At 38.7% G+C, this 18,369-nt stretch overlaps 1 protein-coding gene across 10 annotated transcripts in view; it reads left to right on the top strand.

Moving 5' to 3' along the window:
- LOC134675522 (protein lap4) overlaps nucleotides 1-18,369 on the top strand; it is a 99,259-nt gene that overhangs the window by 39,011 nt on the left and 41,879 nt on the right. For 8 of the 10 annotated variants that reach the window (XM_063533814.1, XM_063533831.1, XM_063533788.1 and 5 more), the window contains 4 exons: nucleotides 2,320-2,508; nucleotides 3,147-3,263; nucleotides 5,010-5,168; nucleotides 9,201-9,273. In XM_063533814.1, coding sequence (XP_063389884.1) covers nucleotides 2,320-2,508; nucleotides 3,147-3,263; nucleotides 5,010-5,168; nucleotides 9,201-9,273 — 538 coding nt within the window. Of the gene's footprint in view, nucleotides 1-298; nucleotides 533-2,319; nucleotides 2,509-3,146; nucleotides 3,264-5,009; nucleotides 5,169-9,200; nucleotides 9,274-18,369 lie in introns of those variants that run through there. The other 2 variants (XM_063533845.1, XM_063533802.1) reach the window with 2 other exon arrangements.

The raw sequence follows: 18,369 nt of genomic DNA on the forward strand, positions 1-18,369 counted from the left end.
AATTACACTTGCACTGCGTGGACTATCAAAATGACTGCAGATTTTTCTCGGTCTGACTTTATAAAGTCCTAACTCTCAACTTATAGCTTTAAAGCCGACATTGTACTTTATTCCCATACTTAAGTACGTGAACAAGGAATTTAAAAGAAATAGAGGATAAAATGAATGTATTTATTTTCTTGCTTTCAAATTTTTTATTTGTATATTGTACATCATGAAATCAGCTGTAATACTTTACATATGTGCTCTGTTTACTTAGTATGTGAGTAATCCCCGTATCAGAAACTTAACGTTAAGCTTAGTTAATGTGACTTAGTTCCTTCGAAACGGTGTTTTCGTAGAAAAAAAGATGTTTCGTTTCAAGGTCCCATCGATACAGGAAGACAGCGAAGAAGCGACCGTTTCCGAGTCTTTCGCATCCCAGGCCATGCTCGGCCTGCGTCGGCCTATAAACGTAGTGCGCAAGCTAGTCACCACCCAGCGCCGGACCTCGCTGCAGCGACTGTCCTCCTCTATTACTAACCTGGCGGAGGTACACGGCAAACCGCCTGCCGAGTGCATTCACAAATATCTGGGTGTTTTCATTTAAACATGTACCTTGGTCGTTTACCGGTCGTTACGTAACTGAAGACCAATGCCAAACATCATACCGCTTGCAATAAAACGAAAAGGCGTGACAAACATAATAAAAGTACAAATTAAAATGAAAATGCCCATTTAACTTACGTCCCTTGTCTTGCCACCCCATTCTGAAAAAGAAAACGTATTATTACTCTACATACCTACTTCAGTATTCGCATGCACAATCGTCTCAAGTCCTTGATGAATGAAACTTGTAATTTTATTTTATCCTACATCTTTAATTTTATACAGAAAGATAAGGAAATGAAAGTAGGTTTAAGAATAGAAACGGGTACATATATACAAGGGTTACTGGAATTCGTATAGCTGCCAGTTGTTTAGCTTGTACTTGAGCCGTATACGACAGCTCTGTTTGCACGTTACTAAGGCGGTGACGTTATTAGCCTAATCCAAAGGCTCGAGGATCGTAATCCATTACTCATTGGTCACTCCCGTTCGACTTTATTACATCGGCCTGAAAAAGCAAAAAGTTTACTTACCTACTACTTACTTGCCATGTAGTGTGTTTGGGCTAAGAAAGCAACACATTATACCTACAGTCCTCTAGCTACATCGGCGATATAATGAGAATAATAAAATATTGTGAATGCACTCATATTTGTCGGAATGCGCTTACCGCCTCAAGCCTCTTGTAATTTCGTGTTATCACGTTGAAATGCAATTAGAGATTAGTTTTTATTTAATTAGTCTAACGTAATATATAAATGTTGTGAATATTCTAAACACACACACATTTACTTTAAATACTACCTTCGAGTTCCGTGCTCACAATGACTAACCAATCATCGAAAATGGAATAGGACACACAATAGCATTTATGATTTTTTTTATTAGGGTAGTACTTTTTAGTAACGATTATTCTGTATCAATTACTCTGAACACTATTCAAATTTAGTTGAGTATGAGTTTGAGTAGTACCGTACCGCACTAAGTAAACTGCACTTAATTAATGTAGATTAGCTTGGTATCTAGGAGACACGTCGTGTTACCGCCAAGGAGAGGTGGCGTATGATATCATGTACTGTAATTCACTCCGCCTCCACACATTATTGCATTACGGCTTATTAGGTTAAGTGTCAATTATTATTTTTTCGGTCCAACGTCATCGTACCTTCTCACATTCCAGCAACGTCTACAAATACTTTACACGACAGTCCTGTTGTATAAGGTTTTGGTTTACGAAATATCATTTGAATATATTAGTGAAATAAACAAGACCTAATAAAACAGTACATTACACGTTCTATCTGATATTTTTGATTTAATTTTGGGGGAATAGCGCCCATAACTAATTTTGTAATTTAAAAAAATCGTTTTAATCTCATAATATTTTTGCAATAATTCAAACAGCTTATTTGCATGTGCATGTGAGCAATGATAATGTATTTTCTTCCTTTAGAATCATCAACTTGTTTAATATAATCAACACTTACTGTGCGAGACCCGTTTTACCTCGGGCTACCTGCGCGGATAGTTACACAAATACACACTCGAGTCTGGCTAGAGTCGTGTACGCCTCAGGTGTGCCTAGTGAATGAATTCATTCATAAATCACTACTGAAGTACATTTACTTCCCATCGATTCCGAGCATTTAACCTGTTTGCCGTAACATTTCGCTATGGGGCTCGCACAGACATTTAAGTGTCAATTTTGCTAACTATGAATTTGATTTGCAGACGCCGTTCGTTCGCCAAAACACACCTCACCCGAAAGACCTCAAGGCGAAGGCTCACAAGCTGCTCGCAGGCCGATCGCCAGAAGTTGTTCAGTCCGAGGAGATGCCCAAAACACAAGCACCTACCACCAACGGACTTCCTATATCGCCTACCGAGGCCGTGCATAATATACCCATTGAAATTGTCGAAGTAAGTAAACTATGTTGTTCCTTAGTATTCGGGCGATTGGTGAAATTAATATTGAAAACCTGATTCTCACAGATCCTGGTGTTTTTGGATTCTTTCAACACAGAATCACTAGCATTATCAATCCTGTTGATAGAAGAAATGACCCAAAAAAGTGTATGAAAATTGAACCTATGTACTTTCTTATCACATAAAAGTGAAAATATAATTCACACTAAAACGTCATTTAATGGAATTGACTTTTTGGGGCATATGTTTTTTAATGGTGGGATGGAGAATGCTGTCGATTCTGAGTAGAATCAAGAATGAGTTCAAGAATGTCCAGATTTGAAAGAATCAGGTTTTCAATATTTATTTTAGAAATCGCCCTTTTTCTATTTTTTTATTTTATCATTAATATGTCAAAGTAATTAAATAGATGACCAACTAATTAATGACGAATGTAAATCGTAAGTGCTGCCCCCTAGATTAAAACTCTTCTCTTCTCTCTCTTGATAGAAGCGTTAGTAAGGGGGCGTGTTTTTCCTTACGACTTAGTGCTGCAAGGTTTTAAGAAACTTACTGACTGTGACTTACCACATAAGTACATCAAATTAACTGCTATTACTTAAGTTCTTACACGGTTGCTTTTTGATACACAGCCGGTGCATACATCAGCGCCCACAGAGCAAGCTAAAGAGGAAGAGGACGACCAAAACGCGGTCGATGGCCGGGAATCTTCGGAAGGCGAGAACGATGATGACTCGGACGAACTCGAGGTAACGAACGCTACCCAACAATAATCATCTGCTGTGGGTTGTTTCGTAATGTAAGTGCAATTATGCGTGATAGTGTATTTGTCTCGAAAGCCACACAAAGACAAGTTTATAGTATGGGGTTGGCCGGTCGAAGTATTCTACAGATGGCGCCAGCATAGGTTTTTCCATTCTGAACTACGAATAGTATCAATAGTAGAGACAGGTTAAACCTATGCTGTCGCCATCTATGTAAACCTTTGACAGTTTCCAACCCCATCAAACATGGACTATCAACTAATCGATGTAGTTTTTGGTCACATTATTTTGATGATACTATTATGGATTTCGAAAACTTAATTTTGTCTTTGTCAAAAAATAGACTGTCAAAAAATTAACTAAGTAGAATCACTGTTGCGCATAAATGTACAATTACCGTAGTCACGTAGATTTAGTACCTACCATAGACTGGGAAACCTCTAGACGGAGTTGAGAGCAATTATTTCATGAAACCGATGATGCCAAAAATACGGGGGTGCGCGGGACGAGGTGAGCGAAGTCCCGTGCCGTGATTGGTCCGTTCAAAGACACGGACGTCACACAAAGACACTTTCGACTCGAACATGGAGTAAATTTACCGTATGCGTGGCAGAGAGGGTAGCGCGACTATGCTCAGTCTGGAGGATGTTTTGTCTGTGGTACCTACTTAAGTACTTAATTTAACAAACTAATGTCCTGTTGCGTGAACGCTAATATTTTTAGGAATGACTCCATAAAATCCCCAAATCGTGGTACATTATAAGCAAGGGATTATTTCATATGAGTTATAAGTAAAGAAAAAACATGTCAATGTCTAAATAATATTGAATTAGCGTTCAAGACAACAAGGGAAGCGGTGCTTTGAAGATTTATATAGGTATTAACAAAGAAGTAAGTTGAATATAACAGTAGGTACTTTGTATGGTATATATTTGGGTGAGGTTTATTAACATAATGGATAACTTTATTATATATATTTCTTAAGATTATTGCAGTGTGTTATTGAAGACATGAAATAGGATTATCAAAAAGAGAAAAATAATGGTAATGACAAGTGCCGTGTCATGCCTAGTCATTATTTTGATTACATGTTTTCCCAGACATGTCTGCGACGGGAGATTAAGTTGATAAAGTTCATTATATTTATTTCTGCTATGGAATCATATTTATTGTACAAGCCTTCTTCAGCTTACTGCGGGACTTAATTAATCTGTGTAAGAATGTCCTATAATATTTATTAATGTATTGTGGGGTGTTCACGGCGACTCTGGCGTTCTGTATAACTCTATTCATTCATCATTAGGATCTTTTAGTTAGGAGCACTGAAATCGACAAGCGAAAATGACGTTCAACAGAAGGGGCCAAAATTTTTACATATTTGACAATATCACAGAAGTATTAATAACCTGAAATAAATGTGTAAAAAATTGTATTATCATCAGATTTTCAACAGGTTTGTAGAAACTTAAAGCCCTACTTAAGGCCCTACTGCCTGGCCGCGTAGCCAACATGGCAATCGCTTACGCTCCGTGCGCAACTGTCACTGTCGCGCTACGGCACTAATATGGAAGAGTGATAGAGAGGCACAAAGCGTTTCGTTGTCGTAGCGATAACGATTGTCACTATGGCTAGGCCGGCTGATCAGTTTACATTTTGGTCATTTCTATTGAACGAGTTTCTGCGAGATTGTGAGTAGACATGAAAATGAAGGGGGTTGTATGGGTTGGGCAGAGAGGTACGAGGCGAGTGGCGTGGCGGGCTGGCGTGCGCGAGCGCGCCGCGCCGGCGGACGCGGGCGGCCGCCTGCACCGCCGCGACACGCCGCACCATCTCAAGAACAAACGCGTCAACCAGATAGATGCGGGCCGCGCCAGAGACCTCATAGCTCAGGTGCGAGTGCGACCGACCGAACAGATGTATCACTCACCGCACACGGGCCGGATGCATCAACCAAAAACCACTATAAATTTCTTTATAATAATAGTGTAGTGTAGGCCATCCTAGCATACAAGTAATTTTAAAACCTTTATACTGTTTTACAAGTAGTTGTTAGGTATTTATTTTGCCGTGTTTGTATGTATACGAGGGTTGGTCCGAAAGTTGTTAGCTGCTCTGATACCACCTACTCAGTGATCTGAATATATTTATACCATTGTGAAAGATCTTTTAGTACTTATTGAGGTGGTGTAAAATCATTATTAGAATATGCTTAGTTTTTATTTTATTTACTTCGACGTGCCTTCACGTCGAAGCATGCCTAGGGAACAGTCTTGGTGGTCAGTTCTTGAAACTCCATGGTGTGCTATCATTTTATAAACAGTAGTTGTTTTTAAGAGTATTCGATTTTCAGGTTATAAAAAATATGACAAGAAATATTTATCCTGAATGCTAAAAACCGAACTAAAACTAGTATTTCACACCTCCCTTAAAGTAAATCCTACGTGTAAACATGTAACCGTGGATGCATAATGATTACGTCGGTCCATGACTATAGTTCGTTTTTTTTAGCATTAGAAAGAACTCCGCAGAAGAAAGCGTGCAGTTTTTATCAGGCTCGCTTATTGTTAATAATTATTGAATTATCTAATGTAGCATGGTCAATACATATAATTTACTTCAAATTGTTACCGCTAAAAGTGCCAGATTTAGAACCACTAGCGAACTTCTGCGAAGTTCTTTCTAATGCTAAAAAAAACGGACTATAATGACTACCGTAAAATTGGCACCAATACTCGTCTCTAACAGAGTAATCGTAACGAATTTTTGTGAAGATCTTGATTAGATGTTACGCGGAAGGCAGTGATATCTCTTTTGTTACTGTCCACACGACGCATATGGATGGTTATGCGTCTTGAGAACCTATTAATTATAACTTGGTGTCACTTTTGAGGCTATAGCTTCCCACAGAATTTAAACTTATAACAATGATTAATTATCGTTAGTATTGCAATAAGTAGGAAGCATTCATGTCTCGCCAAGAATACAATAGCCACAATGTTTCCTTTATCAATTGTTTTTAAGTTTTTTTTTTACTTTATATTTGTTAGACGATTCTTATTCATTTTGGTAATGATGCATCTGGCCTAGTAAGATGTGGTAAATATGGGTCTGTGTCGAGTGCATGCCGCTCAGTGTAGCTACTGTTGTTACTTGTAGCTCCATTGCACGTTCATATGCTGGATGTCAATATTCCCTACAAGCAACATGCAGCGCAAACATCATGTCATATGTTATACATGTTTTTTTTTTAGGAAAATTAGATGGAGAATGTACTCGTAAACATAATTAGGACCTCTGTCTATATATGCCTCTCATTATCTTTTATTGAAGATTGTAAAGTTATTCAGTTACTCATCGTGTAAGGCTACGCCCACGGGCACTAATGATAGTTGTATAATTAATGAGCAAAATTACTCGCCTTTTCCCACATTGTAAATACAAGTGTAGTTTCCTTGCGAGCAAATGAGATGGCGCCCTAATGATGCTAATTGATACTTACACTATTCATAATAGATGTCACTACCGTGTTAATGAGACGCTCTTGAGAAAATAAACTGAAATGGTGGTAACATTAATGGAGCAAACGTACAGCAATACGCGGAGCAAAATGTATCTGTTTATCAAAGAGACGTAAAGCGCTCTAACTTGACGGTAATATATGTGGATAGATAACTCAAGACATCCATCTTCGTGAGAGTATTTGCGAACTAGGTTTCGCTCGTTAGGGAGCTGTTTGAAGGGCGCAGCTAGACCGTACACCAAGGAGTTCCTATAATAGAATAGGTACTATTTACTATACCTCGAAATTATCACGTGAATGAATACTAAATTATAGCTTTTCAGTCTGCGGTCTAGCTAGCCCAGCCGCACTTGAATGCTATTACTGTACTTTTATGGCATATTCTTGTAAATTGCACTAACATACACATTATGCTTCATTACAGTAATTTTCTAACAAATTAATATTGCATGCGCATGAAAGCTCTTAGCATTATTGTTGCCTCCCATATAGTAATTAACTGTCTGATTAATTAACCTTTCTTTTTGTTGAGTAATGGCAGACATTATACGTTGAACGCATTTCACACTGAGAGTTTCAAAACGATTTATCATATTCTGTACGAGTGTACACGTACAGTCAAACCGGATCCTACTTAGATCTACGCTGCGAGTTATCTAACGGACGTATCAGTTCGCTTAAAGGATATCTGCGAATGTCAATTCGTTTCCGGCATAATTTCCCGTCTTTGCAATCAGTAGCTTATCATAGCAACGTACATTTCTGCTGTTGCCGTTTGATAAAAGTTTCTAACGAGGGAAAACCATATTTCAAATAAGTACTTCATCATCATCATCATCATCTCAGCCATAAGACGTCCACTGCTGAACATAGGCCTCCCCCTTGGACCTCCATACGTGCCGGTTGGAAGCGACCCGCATCCAGCGTCTTCCGGCGACCTTAACAAGATCGTCTGTCCATCTTGTGGGTGGACGTCCTACGCTGCGCTTGCTAGTCCGTGGTCTCCACTCGAGCACTTTTCGACCCCAAATAAGTACTTACCTATCTATAACTAATTGTAAGCGACTCTAACTTTATGGAATCTAGGTGTTCTCATTTATGATCACTTACCTAAAGAATATTGTGTACCAGTTTAAATAGGTACATATCTGTCGAATTGTTTCAACTAATTAAAAATCCCACATATCACAGCAGGCACTTACGCATGGAAAAAGCGTGTGCTAGCTTCGTGTATTGTTATTTTAGATAAAAGTGAAAGTAAGCACTGAAAGTTTAAGGTGTTCTGTTATTACTATTATTAAATTTACAGAAGCACTGGAACGAATTCTGTTTTTATAATTAAATATTAACTTCTGTAATAACTGAGCTTACGTAAGCTATGTAAAAGGAGTAAAAGTTACTAAACTTGGAAGTTAGCTTAAACGCATCCGTGTACATAGTGTATATTTTGCAAAGGTTAATGTAATTAATGTTTCATGATACAATTATTGCAGATAGAATCGTGAGCTATCCATTGAAATAGTACCGGTGTTAAACTCAAAGTAAATAAGTGATAGTGCACGGAGAGGTAAAAGCGGACGCGCTAGCCGCGTCGAAAATTGTTGTAAGACGGTGAATCGCAGAAACAATAGCGCCGTGAGACCTGCTTCTCGCACACTACGCCTTCAAACATATTAATACAAAGCGATTAGCGCAGCGGGTAACATACCTGCTTGTCAAAAATAAGCTTCGAAAATCCTCAGTGTACTCCCAGTGTAGGCCAAGCGGTTTCTTATCGCGAAGCTTTTCTACTTTTGCACTTAGGAACTAAAACAAAACATAGAACAAGTACAGTGTAAATCTTGTTACAAATCGCTCCGTTTCTGTAAGCACGACCCAACCGTGGGTAATTGCTGGAGTGGTGCGGTGTTCCGGGCTGGTGCGCGCGGGCCCTCGGCTCCGCCGCAGCTCGCTCGGTAGACCCTCCGCGAGCGCAGAAATGACTGCTCCGCATCGTGCCGAACCAACTCGTAACAATGCTTCGTGTACCGAGATTAATCGATAAGTGAAGTGCCGCTTTCTCAATACCAGTGTAGTGTTAAATAAATCTGCTATAAACAACCGGCAATTTCCGAAGTGTACGCTATCGGTGCTTATTAAAATGAGGTGCTTGAAAGCGGCTGGAGGATGGCTCGCTCGGGTGAGATGCGTAGACGTGATACGGCGACATTCAGCACGAGATTTCAATTTAGATTTGATTGCATTCTGTTTGGCTTACTTCGCTTGTGTACTGTGATATTATGATCATACCATATTGACTAAGCTCATTATTAGACGAAATTCAATTGGTCGAAATCACCTGGCGTGTTCTCTATTCGAAGATAAGAGTTTGGAATGGGTCTTAAGCAACATTAATTTTACAGGCCATCAAAAAAAGAGAGCTTCAAGATGACCAGAAGACTGACGACGATGAAAATGTTGAAGATATGCCTGATGGTGAGTGTTAGAATAGTAGAACTTGGTTGAGTAAAAATGATTCAAACCATGCAATTTTAAGTGTGTAATTGTAACCTTTGGTCTAAAAACAAAATCGGTCAAGCTTTTGTGGCTTTGGGTCCTTTTACTTAAACTACGTCCTGGTTAGAAATCCACCTGTACTGGGTTACGTGTGCCAATCTTCCGGTAGTGCACGCTCTGCCCGTGGATTAGTGCATGCTCGCGACATTATTTTACACGGTCGTGACCATGCGGGGTCGTCTAACGATCACGAGCGCAAGCAAATCGGGCTCGATCGAGCCGTCACTCTCGCGTCACAATGCACCATCTCTTTATTTTTGTGAGAAATGTAGCTCTCGAACTCGTGTTGATCTGTTTATTTTATGGTAGCCCGTGTGAGTGTCGTGCTGCCGCTAGAAGCCAAGTCAGGGACTGTTATGCTTCTTAGTCATAACTTGGTTTATCCCTTAATACATACTTAAGTATAATACCGCCTGTTACTTGATATCGGTGCCTCATAATATAGGATGTCCTGTTAATAATGGGCCTCGACAGTGATTAGAAGCTATTCTAATCACTGTCGAGGCTCCTTAGAACAGGTCAGAGTTAATTATCATTGAAAGTCAATGATTAGAAGCTTGTCCTTTATCTACAAGGCAACCCGTATATTATGTCACAAGTATAAATAAAAACTAACCCGACTACCTACTGGGTTGAAAATCCTTAACGACACAGAAATTTGTTGACACCTTATTCTTCTTCACATTCTTCAAAATTAGCCAGTTTTTGACCCCCTATGTATCTTCTTCCTCGCGTTATCCCGGCATTCTGCCACGGCTCATGGGAGCCTGGGGTCCGCTTGACAACTAATCCCATGATTTGACATAGGCACCAGTTTTACGAAAGCGACTGCCATCTGACCTTCCAACCCAGAGGGTAAACTAGGCCTTATTGGGATTAGTCCGGTTTCCTCACGATGTTTTCCTTCACCGAAAAGCGACTGGTAAATATCAAATGATATTTCGTACATAAGTTCCGAAAAACTCATTGGTACGAGCCGGGGTTTGAACCCGCGACCTCCAGATTGCAAGTCGCACGCTCTTACCGCTGGGCCACCAGCGCTTTGACCCCCTATGTATGTAAGAAAAAAATAAGTGTTCCGTAAACAAAGTTTTGTAAGGAACACTAATAAGACATGCTCGACCCTACCCCTAAATCGCCTTACGTAATAAATGAATGGCGCCTACTCACTTCCATACAAACATACATTTAAAACTCATTATTTTCTTATGTTGCAATCGGTTTTGAAGGTCCTTGATCTTAAACATCCGACGACATGCACCATAAAGTTAGAAGTTAAATCCTGTGCACATAAATACAGCGGTTCCTAAAATAAACTTCAAGTAGGTTTGTTCAGTGGTGCTTCCTGATACTGATTGCCGTGTAAAGTATTGCTCACGAACATTTGCGTCCGTTGTGGATATGATGGGCATCAAAGATAATTTAACACTTTTGAACCTTATTCCACAGTAAGAAGGCGAAAAATGTATACATATCTTTGACATTCTCGGTTCAAAGGAGCTATCGCGACGTTATCAGCTTATCTACCGCGCTCGGCGTGCCATTTCGCTCCGCTGAATGAAACCCCGCAGTATTCGTTCCACCTGTGCCGTTTGTACCTGATTCCAACCCTAACTAGCGAAAATAATATACGACAGTCTGTAGCGCGTGACACACAACTCACTTAGCTGTAGGAACTAGGTGATGTGTAACCAAGTGATACGTTGCCAGTGAATGATTCACTCTCGGTTTGAATACCTACGTCTGATCAAAACTGAGATGTCAGTCTGTGTTTTTATTTTGTGACGGTTGTTGACTGTGTGTTTTGTATCGGTAAAGTGTTAAAAGCAAATCATTGTGTTTAATTTCATGAGTATTTTATCCTCAACAATATGTTTTACACTTTGCTAAAAACCTCGCACCTACGACGATGTATGAAGGTCAAGCTCAGTTATTGTTATGTCGTTAGTGTGCCGTACTGGTAAACACAGCATGACATACTCTTCAGTGACACACGGACTGTACATTGCCATTTTCTTACCATCATTACCTTGAATTGCGGAAGCGTTGATGTGGTCTATTTCCTTTTAAATTGAGGGTTCCTTTTTCTTACATGACCTGACTTTCACTCTGCTTGCAACCGCAGTTTAATCAAATCCGTATACAGCATTGGTAAGCAAAGTTATAAAACATCCAATAATAAAATATATGACGTAAAATGTACCACAGATCTGTAACGCGGTCATGTTAACATTGACAACGACGTTTTATAGCCAGTAGTGTTATTGATTATTTACGACTAACGCGATTTCTTTTCTCACAAATCATTGGTGATTTATTAATAGTATATAAATGTTTATTGATATGAAACATTCCTAAATATGTGATTTCTACAGTGTGGATTCTAATAGTAAAATAGGGATCTAACAATAAACATAAATAAAATTGTAATGGTTACCGGTATGCGTTAGTAGATTTCTCGGATTTATATTAGAAATCATAACTTAAGTTAGCTTTCCCACGCTTGGATCAAGGAAGTCCTCTTCTAATTTCGGAGGTCCTATGCTAACAAGCCTTTGTTGAACTACGCTCGGTTGCACGCCGCTGTGGTCATTCTTAGATAAAAAAGTACCTGTTGATTCACAAGCAGTAACTTGTTTCCCAACACTATAACACACATCGTTACGAAACGTTTGCATTTTACGCCCATCTGATAGCAGATTAAGATCATATTTCTTATCCTCTCTGACACACATTCGTTATGCTTTTATATATGCGTGCAGTTAGGTGTCTCTAATTTGATTTAACTTGTACATCTGTATAATAAGTTTTTCGTAATTTTTTTTTAAATATTTTTTCTTCTTTATTAAGCACTTTAATTAAGCTTGAGGGAAGGTGTAATTAGAGCACACACACGAATTGGTTCTAGTTCTAATAGCTAGGGATCGCGCCATTTTAATTGGATATATGCCCGTGGTACAGTGCAAATGTAATCATCGGGGGTTTTCGTTAGCAGTGAGTCTGTTTAATTTAGCCTTGCCCCAGTAATGCTGTAAAACACAAGGTAACGGTTTTGTTCAAGTACACAAGTACATCCCAGCACGTGCCACACATATTGAACCTATAAAACCTTACGATTAACAAACAATAGCTATGACTATCCTCGTATCTTTAGGGAATTGAATACTCTTGTTTGTTCGAGCTCGAGATACTAAATATTGAACTGACGACATATCTTATCAGTCCCAATAATAATGCGAATCGTTACTCCCTCAGTTGAACGCCGCTTGGTCCACTAGGCAGTTGGAAGTACAACTGTGTAATTCGAATTGACTGGAAGATAAACATTTGAAATGTATTATTAATTCGATTCAGTGGTTGCGTGATTTGAACTTATTTCTGGCGGCAAACAGACGCCCTCCAAAAATTGCGTGTTTAAAAATCGTGCACACTTTACCAGTATCACGAATCAGCTTGTCTGTGTAAGCTATTGTTATAAATATGGATTTTTAAATTAGTTGGTATCTAGATTTTCTTATTCAGGTTACAAGTAATAAAAACCTCTTGCCGTAAAATATTAATAGGGCAATTAACCGTGTCAGCAGGTTTTATGTATGCGGGGAAACGTAATTGATGATTAGTCTCACGATATATGTCGATTTCTCCCTTTTAAATTATTATTGTTCCCTGTCTAGACTGAATCGGTTCGCCGAGAATTGGCAGTGCCTTTGTCTAAAAATCGTGTTTCGGTTAACTCTGTAGGTACCTCAGCCTCAATTAAGTCTGACTACGGCGAGCGTGCTTTCGAGCTTGTGATTATTTACTAATACACCAGGGGTCATTACTCATCACTCATGAAGAGCGTTGTAAACGCCATTAACTTTCTTCAGCCTGATACGTTACTTTGCTGTGCAATAATCGCCGTAAGTTATAATTAATTTGTTCTTGTGTTAGAGAGTGCATATCGAATAGCGGCGCTTTAAATGTCAAAGATGATCATGACTTAATCCATATTTCGCTCATCTAATAACTTTTTAAAAGACAGTGAAAGTGTAAAATAATAAAAATATGAAAGATAAAAGATTAGAAGTAAAGTTGAGTATTCGCGGTGATGGTTCACTAAGTCGAAATAGTGCAAGAAGTAGTAACAGAAGCAACCGGAGCAACGCAAGCAACAACAGCCAACAGTTACCTGTCAGTGAAATATTTGCTATAGACCGCTTCAAACCGCCCCACAACAGATCTTTCGAAATTCTCGACAAGTACCGACGACAGCCTAATCAAAGGGGATATCCGACGCAAAGCCTGCAAGTTTTAAATCACCCACAAGAGAATTACAACGGAAATGGATTCCGTGATCGCGGGGACCCGTACATAGATTACACTCAGCCGGTCAGATCTTATAATCCCAGGCATCAACATTCCGATGGACATATTGTACCGCGATACCAAAGTGTGTACGAGAGTGATCCGGCGGCTCAAATTTACGGCACGCTACCTCGCACTCCGCTGTACCCGCAGTATCGGAACGTGCAGGAGCCTGGCCTCTACACTCTGCCCGCGAGGTCCGGGCCAAGACGGGTCCGCATCAGTGAACAGACTATTGTTCACGGTTACGGTATGTTGAGTCGCAAAATCTTACATGTCTTATTCATTTAAATTATTTAAAAGCTCGACTTTATTTGTAGTAAGGTGAGGGGAGCAATTCCGACTGCGGAGAAATTTCAACTAATCGGAATATCTTCTATGTTTTACAATTACATTATTAACTAGAATCACACACAACACATCTTTTTCTCTGTCAGGACATCTATGGCATTCTAGTACCGGTATATTTTTTTCTAAAAATGAAAAGTCTTTCCTTACCTAGTCTTACCAATTGACGTTTCTATGGAAGCATGAACTTCATTACCTTCCTAACGTTTGCAGTCGGTATGTAAATGAAAAACTTGTATTTTAACGATATAAAGCTATTTTCGTTTTAACAAGTTCAGTGGCATTGCACATAGGTACTTAAACATTTACTTCATGCAGGATTTCTCTTAGAAAGCTAGTTTGAACATTAAATTCTGAGATGTTTGACTTCAAAGTCCTTGTTTATATTCCATAATTTGTTGAATAATCTAACGGCTCGATTCTGAAAATGTATTTATCTCTACTAGACCTCAGCAAGTTACGATATGGATAATTTAAAGATATTTGTAAGATAGATATGTCAAATTTGACGTTTCCGCGATTCTGGAGGTCCTCTTGAACGATTTCGACAAGTTATGACTTAGATATCCAAGTCACATCTAGTCGATATCTAATGAAAATCTAGTTGATCTCTATATCGTTTCTAGATCTTGTGATTATCTCGTTTCCCGAATACGCGTGTTAGCCCAATGCAAGTGTTTTTTATTTACATTGAATTTACAATAACCGACGAAATTATACATGTGTCATTTGCTACTTAAGTTATAAGCGAAATAGAAAATGAGATCGTGAAACATGTGAAGGTCAATGTTATAATAGGTGTAAGTAGGACGAGAGCTAGGCCAACCCTCCCTCGGGACGGACAACAATAGCTGCAGCAGGCACTCTCTCCCGAGTTTACTGGTGCGCTCTACTGAACCAAGCCGATATCAGGTGCAGGTCCCGCCCGTGTTCAGTACCCTACGCACCGCGCTGCGATACATTTACCCTTTACGAAAAAACTTAAATCTAAAGTGTAATATCATAAAATCGTGCATCATTTCAATATTTTTATTTAAAAAAAATATTTTCTAAACATGGCAGTCACGAAATCAGCTGTGCGCGGCATCATGTGTTCGATGATGGAGTTCACCTTTAAAGCAAGTAAGGCACTTGCGTGACATGACATTCCGCTGTGCTATTTTTATCCCTTCTTTCTTTTGTTGCAAGTGAAAGTCACTGTTGTGATGTTATTATAGGTTTATACGTTAAAATATTAGGTATGCTTTATTTATAGAATAAAAACAAGTGTGGAAGTTTATAGTTTTACAGTTGTCAATGTAGTCTACATTACCTCCTCAAAATACCTTCTTTCGCATATCATCTGCAAAGACGCCGTGGGCAATGATGGAAATAATAACAAAATAAAAAGTAATCGGTACCGTTATGTTTCGTTCCGCTTGATATATTTGATGCAATCTTTTTGGTATGTGATGTGATACGAGTATGTAAAAGTTATTCCGGATGTGTTGTTGTGTTTCGAAGGCCGTTCGCAAATTAATAGGCGTCTTTTTGGCATACCGATTCAACCTGATGTGTTGTGGTTGTATGTGGCATAATAGGTACGTGTAATGTATCTATTCATAGCGCAACAATGACAGTACTGTTCTTATATTTCTTATGTCAACTTTCAGTCTTTGGAAAGTTCGCGTCGCATTACTTTTTGTAAGATTGTTCACGATAAACGATGTTGATGTAATATTCGTTTCTAACGATACCATTATTAACAAAACTTATCGCTGTATAGTAATTTTATTCTATTGACGTTTATCAGATAGAAAGTAATAACGAGAGCAGTTGTTCAGGCTTGCGGGATGATAAATTGTATCGGATGAGGTTCGTTCGGACGGCTCGGCGACGTGACGTGCGGCTGGCTCCGCGGGAAGCGCGTGCGTCGCGGTCGTGCGTCGTGCGCCGATGCCCGATAGAGAGGAGCCGGCCACGATTGGCACTGTGAACCCACAGGCTTTATTATAATAACACCGGCCTACTTGAGCCTGCCTTCACCTGTGCCATCTCATAAATTACTATTAGATATTGCCACCGCCTCGCACTGATCCTGAGGCAAAATCATACTTTAAACTGATACCGTTTGTCTATATGTATCAAGGTTTCTCTTCTGTCAAGTGAATTGTAATTTAGTATTGCATAGTTAGTTTATCATAAATAACGTAATCAGATTCGTTAACTTTTTACATTATTCGCTTGACGTGTTATTGACGTCGTCGTGAAAGTAGAAGATATTGTCTTTTGGCTTTACAGCTCTTTATTTATTAGATAATTATAATTAGGTATTGTAATTCCCAGCCAAACAGTTACGTCAGACTTTTACTATTTTTAGTTCCGTAGTCCAAACTACAAAAGCAGGTAGGTACATCAGCTACGACTATTAGCTTCACGTTGGCATTTTATCTCGGACGAGTAATCTTAAATCGGACTCACCTTAATCTCGCCTTTTGTGTCCGTCAAGCCCTCTCTAATTCATTTCATCTGCCTAAATCAATCAAATGTAATGATACTTGGTAAGCCCTAGCTTGAATTTCTCCCATTGTACTCCCATGAGAGCCAGCAAGCTAGGGTTGTCGTTTTTAGTGTTCCGTACAAAACTTTGTTCACGGAACACTTATTTTTTTATTGGATACAAGAAACTTTTTATATGACGGTTAAATGTTTATACTAAACTTACGTCAATTGGCTTTCTTAAAATACATGATTAAGTACCCCTATAGCTACGTGTTTTAAGTATGCAATAAATTATCTACAATACAATATGTTATGCTTGGCTCGCTCAACAGCCAGCCCTGCGGTCTGACAGCGGCTAGGTCTAGGTACGATACAAACAATCAACGTTGGGAGCTGTTCTGTGGTTTTACATCCGCGCTGCGGGCCCGTACTTCGAAAGTGAACCTGTGAAATTAGTTATTGAAGCGAGTCGACAACACGATATCTTGCGAACATGATAGTGTAAAACTTAGGCAGGTAATGTGTGTACTGCGCGCGCGCGTCTAGATTAAGGTAGCATGAATTACCTATTGATTGTAGTACACTATAACTCTCCTAGGTCCCAGAATCAATAGTTTCGTTTTTGAATTTGGAATCTTGACTTACCTATATGTAAGGCAATATAATCAAAGTTAAAATTACGTTTTGGAATAAAGCCTTTACATGTTTAGATTAGACTATCCCCAAAATATTATTTTCAATTAGAGTTTTTATTATTACAATTCCGTTAAAAAACTACAAAATTTTAATGATCCATAGTCCGCCGCTTTTGATTTATTACAATATTCAAATATGATCAATAATAAATCTCATTATACGTATGCATTGAAGCTAGATTTCTCCAATCCAAGGGCCCGTATAATTCATACAAACAATAAATTCTAACTTTATGATAATAGCTGAATCGTAAAAGACTATAAAATTTTGCAAAGCTTTAAACACACTTCTATAAATTTTAGTATCCACCTTAAAAATAACGGTAAACCAGATCGTGTGACAAGCTCCAAGATTTGCATCACCGCAACCGTTACTTAAATCGCAGATGCATAAACGTTACCACGGTGAAAATTGTCCTTTCTCAAGCATGTTTGCTACAGTATGATATTAAGTAGTCGCGGTAGTATCCATTACGAAGCGTGCCGTATCTGATTGGCATCCTTGCATATATTAATCATATGAAACACGGTGCAGTATGTGGACCACCGGTTATAAGGTTTCTTCAATTGGAAAGCTGAAAGGCATATCCTGCTCGGCAAATACGCTAAGCTTTTCAGATTGCACGCACCGTGTCGAACATTTTCTTATTTTCTTCATCATTCACTAATTGCTAGGCTTGTAGTTTATCTGTTGCGTTAACGCGATTTCTGAAATTAACTTTAATTATACAGCGCATTGGCGACAATCTGTTCACCCCGTAGTAATTTTCCTCTTTAATTGAGATTAACTTCTCGGTCTTTCATAAATATTGCATCGAAGGTTAGTTACATATTAATTTAATACATTACTTGAAAGTAATTTCTAAAGCAAATATCTGTAGATATTCTAAAGGAGTTCCATAAAAAAATAGTCTATTTAATTAATCAGAGTTAAAATTTTACACATTTACATTATTTTGAAATGAATTGGCATCTAAATAGGATTATCAATCACCGTTTAACATACAACAGTTTGGATATACATATAATGTTGTCCTAAACTATCGATGGGTGTTTTATTGAGCTATCTTGTCAATAAATAAAACAACACATACCTATTTAGTGCTCTTTAAATAAATACGTGCCTAAGTAGGTATTTAAGAAA

The sequence above is a fragment of the Cydia fagiglandana genome, chromosome 2, assembly GCF_963556715.1.
Source record: "Cydia fagiglandana chromosome 2, ilCydFagi1.1, whole genome shotgun sequence".
Taxonomy (NCBI): Eukaryota; Metazoa; Arthropoda; class Insecta; order Lepidoptera; family Tortricidae; genus Cydia; species Cydia fagiglandana.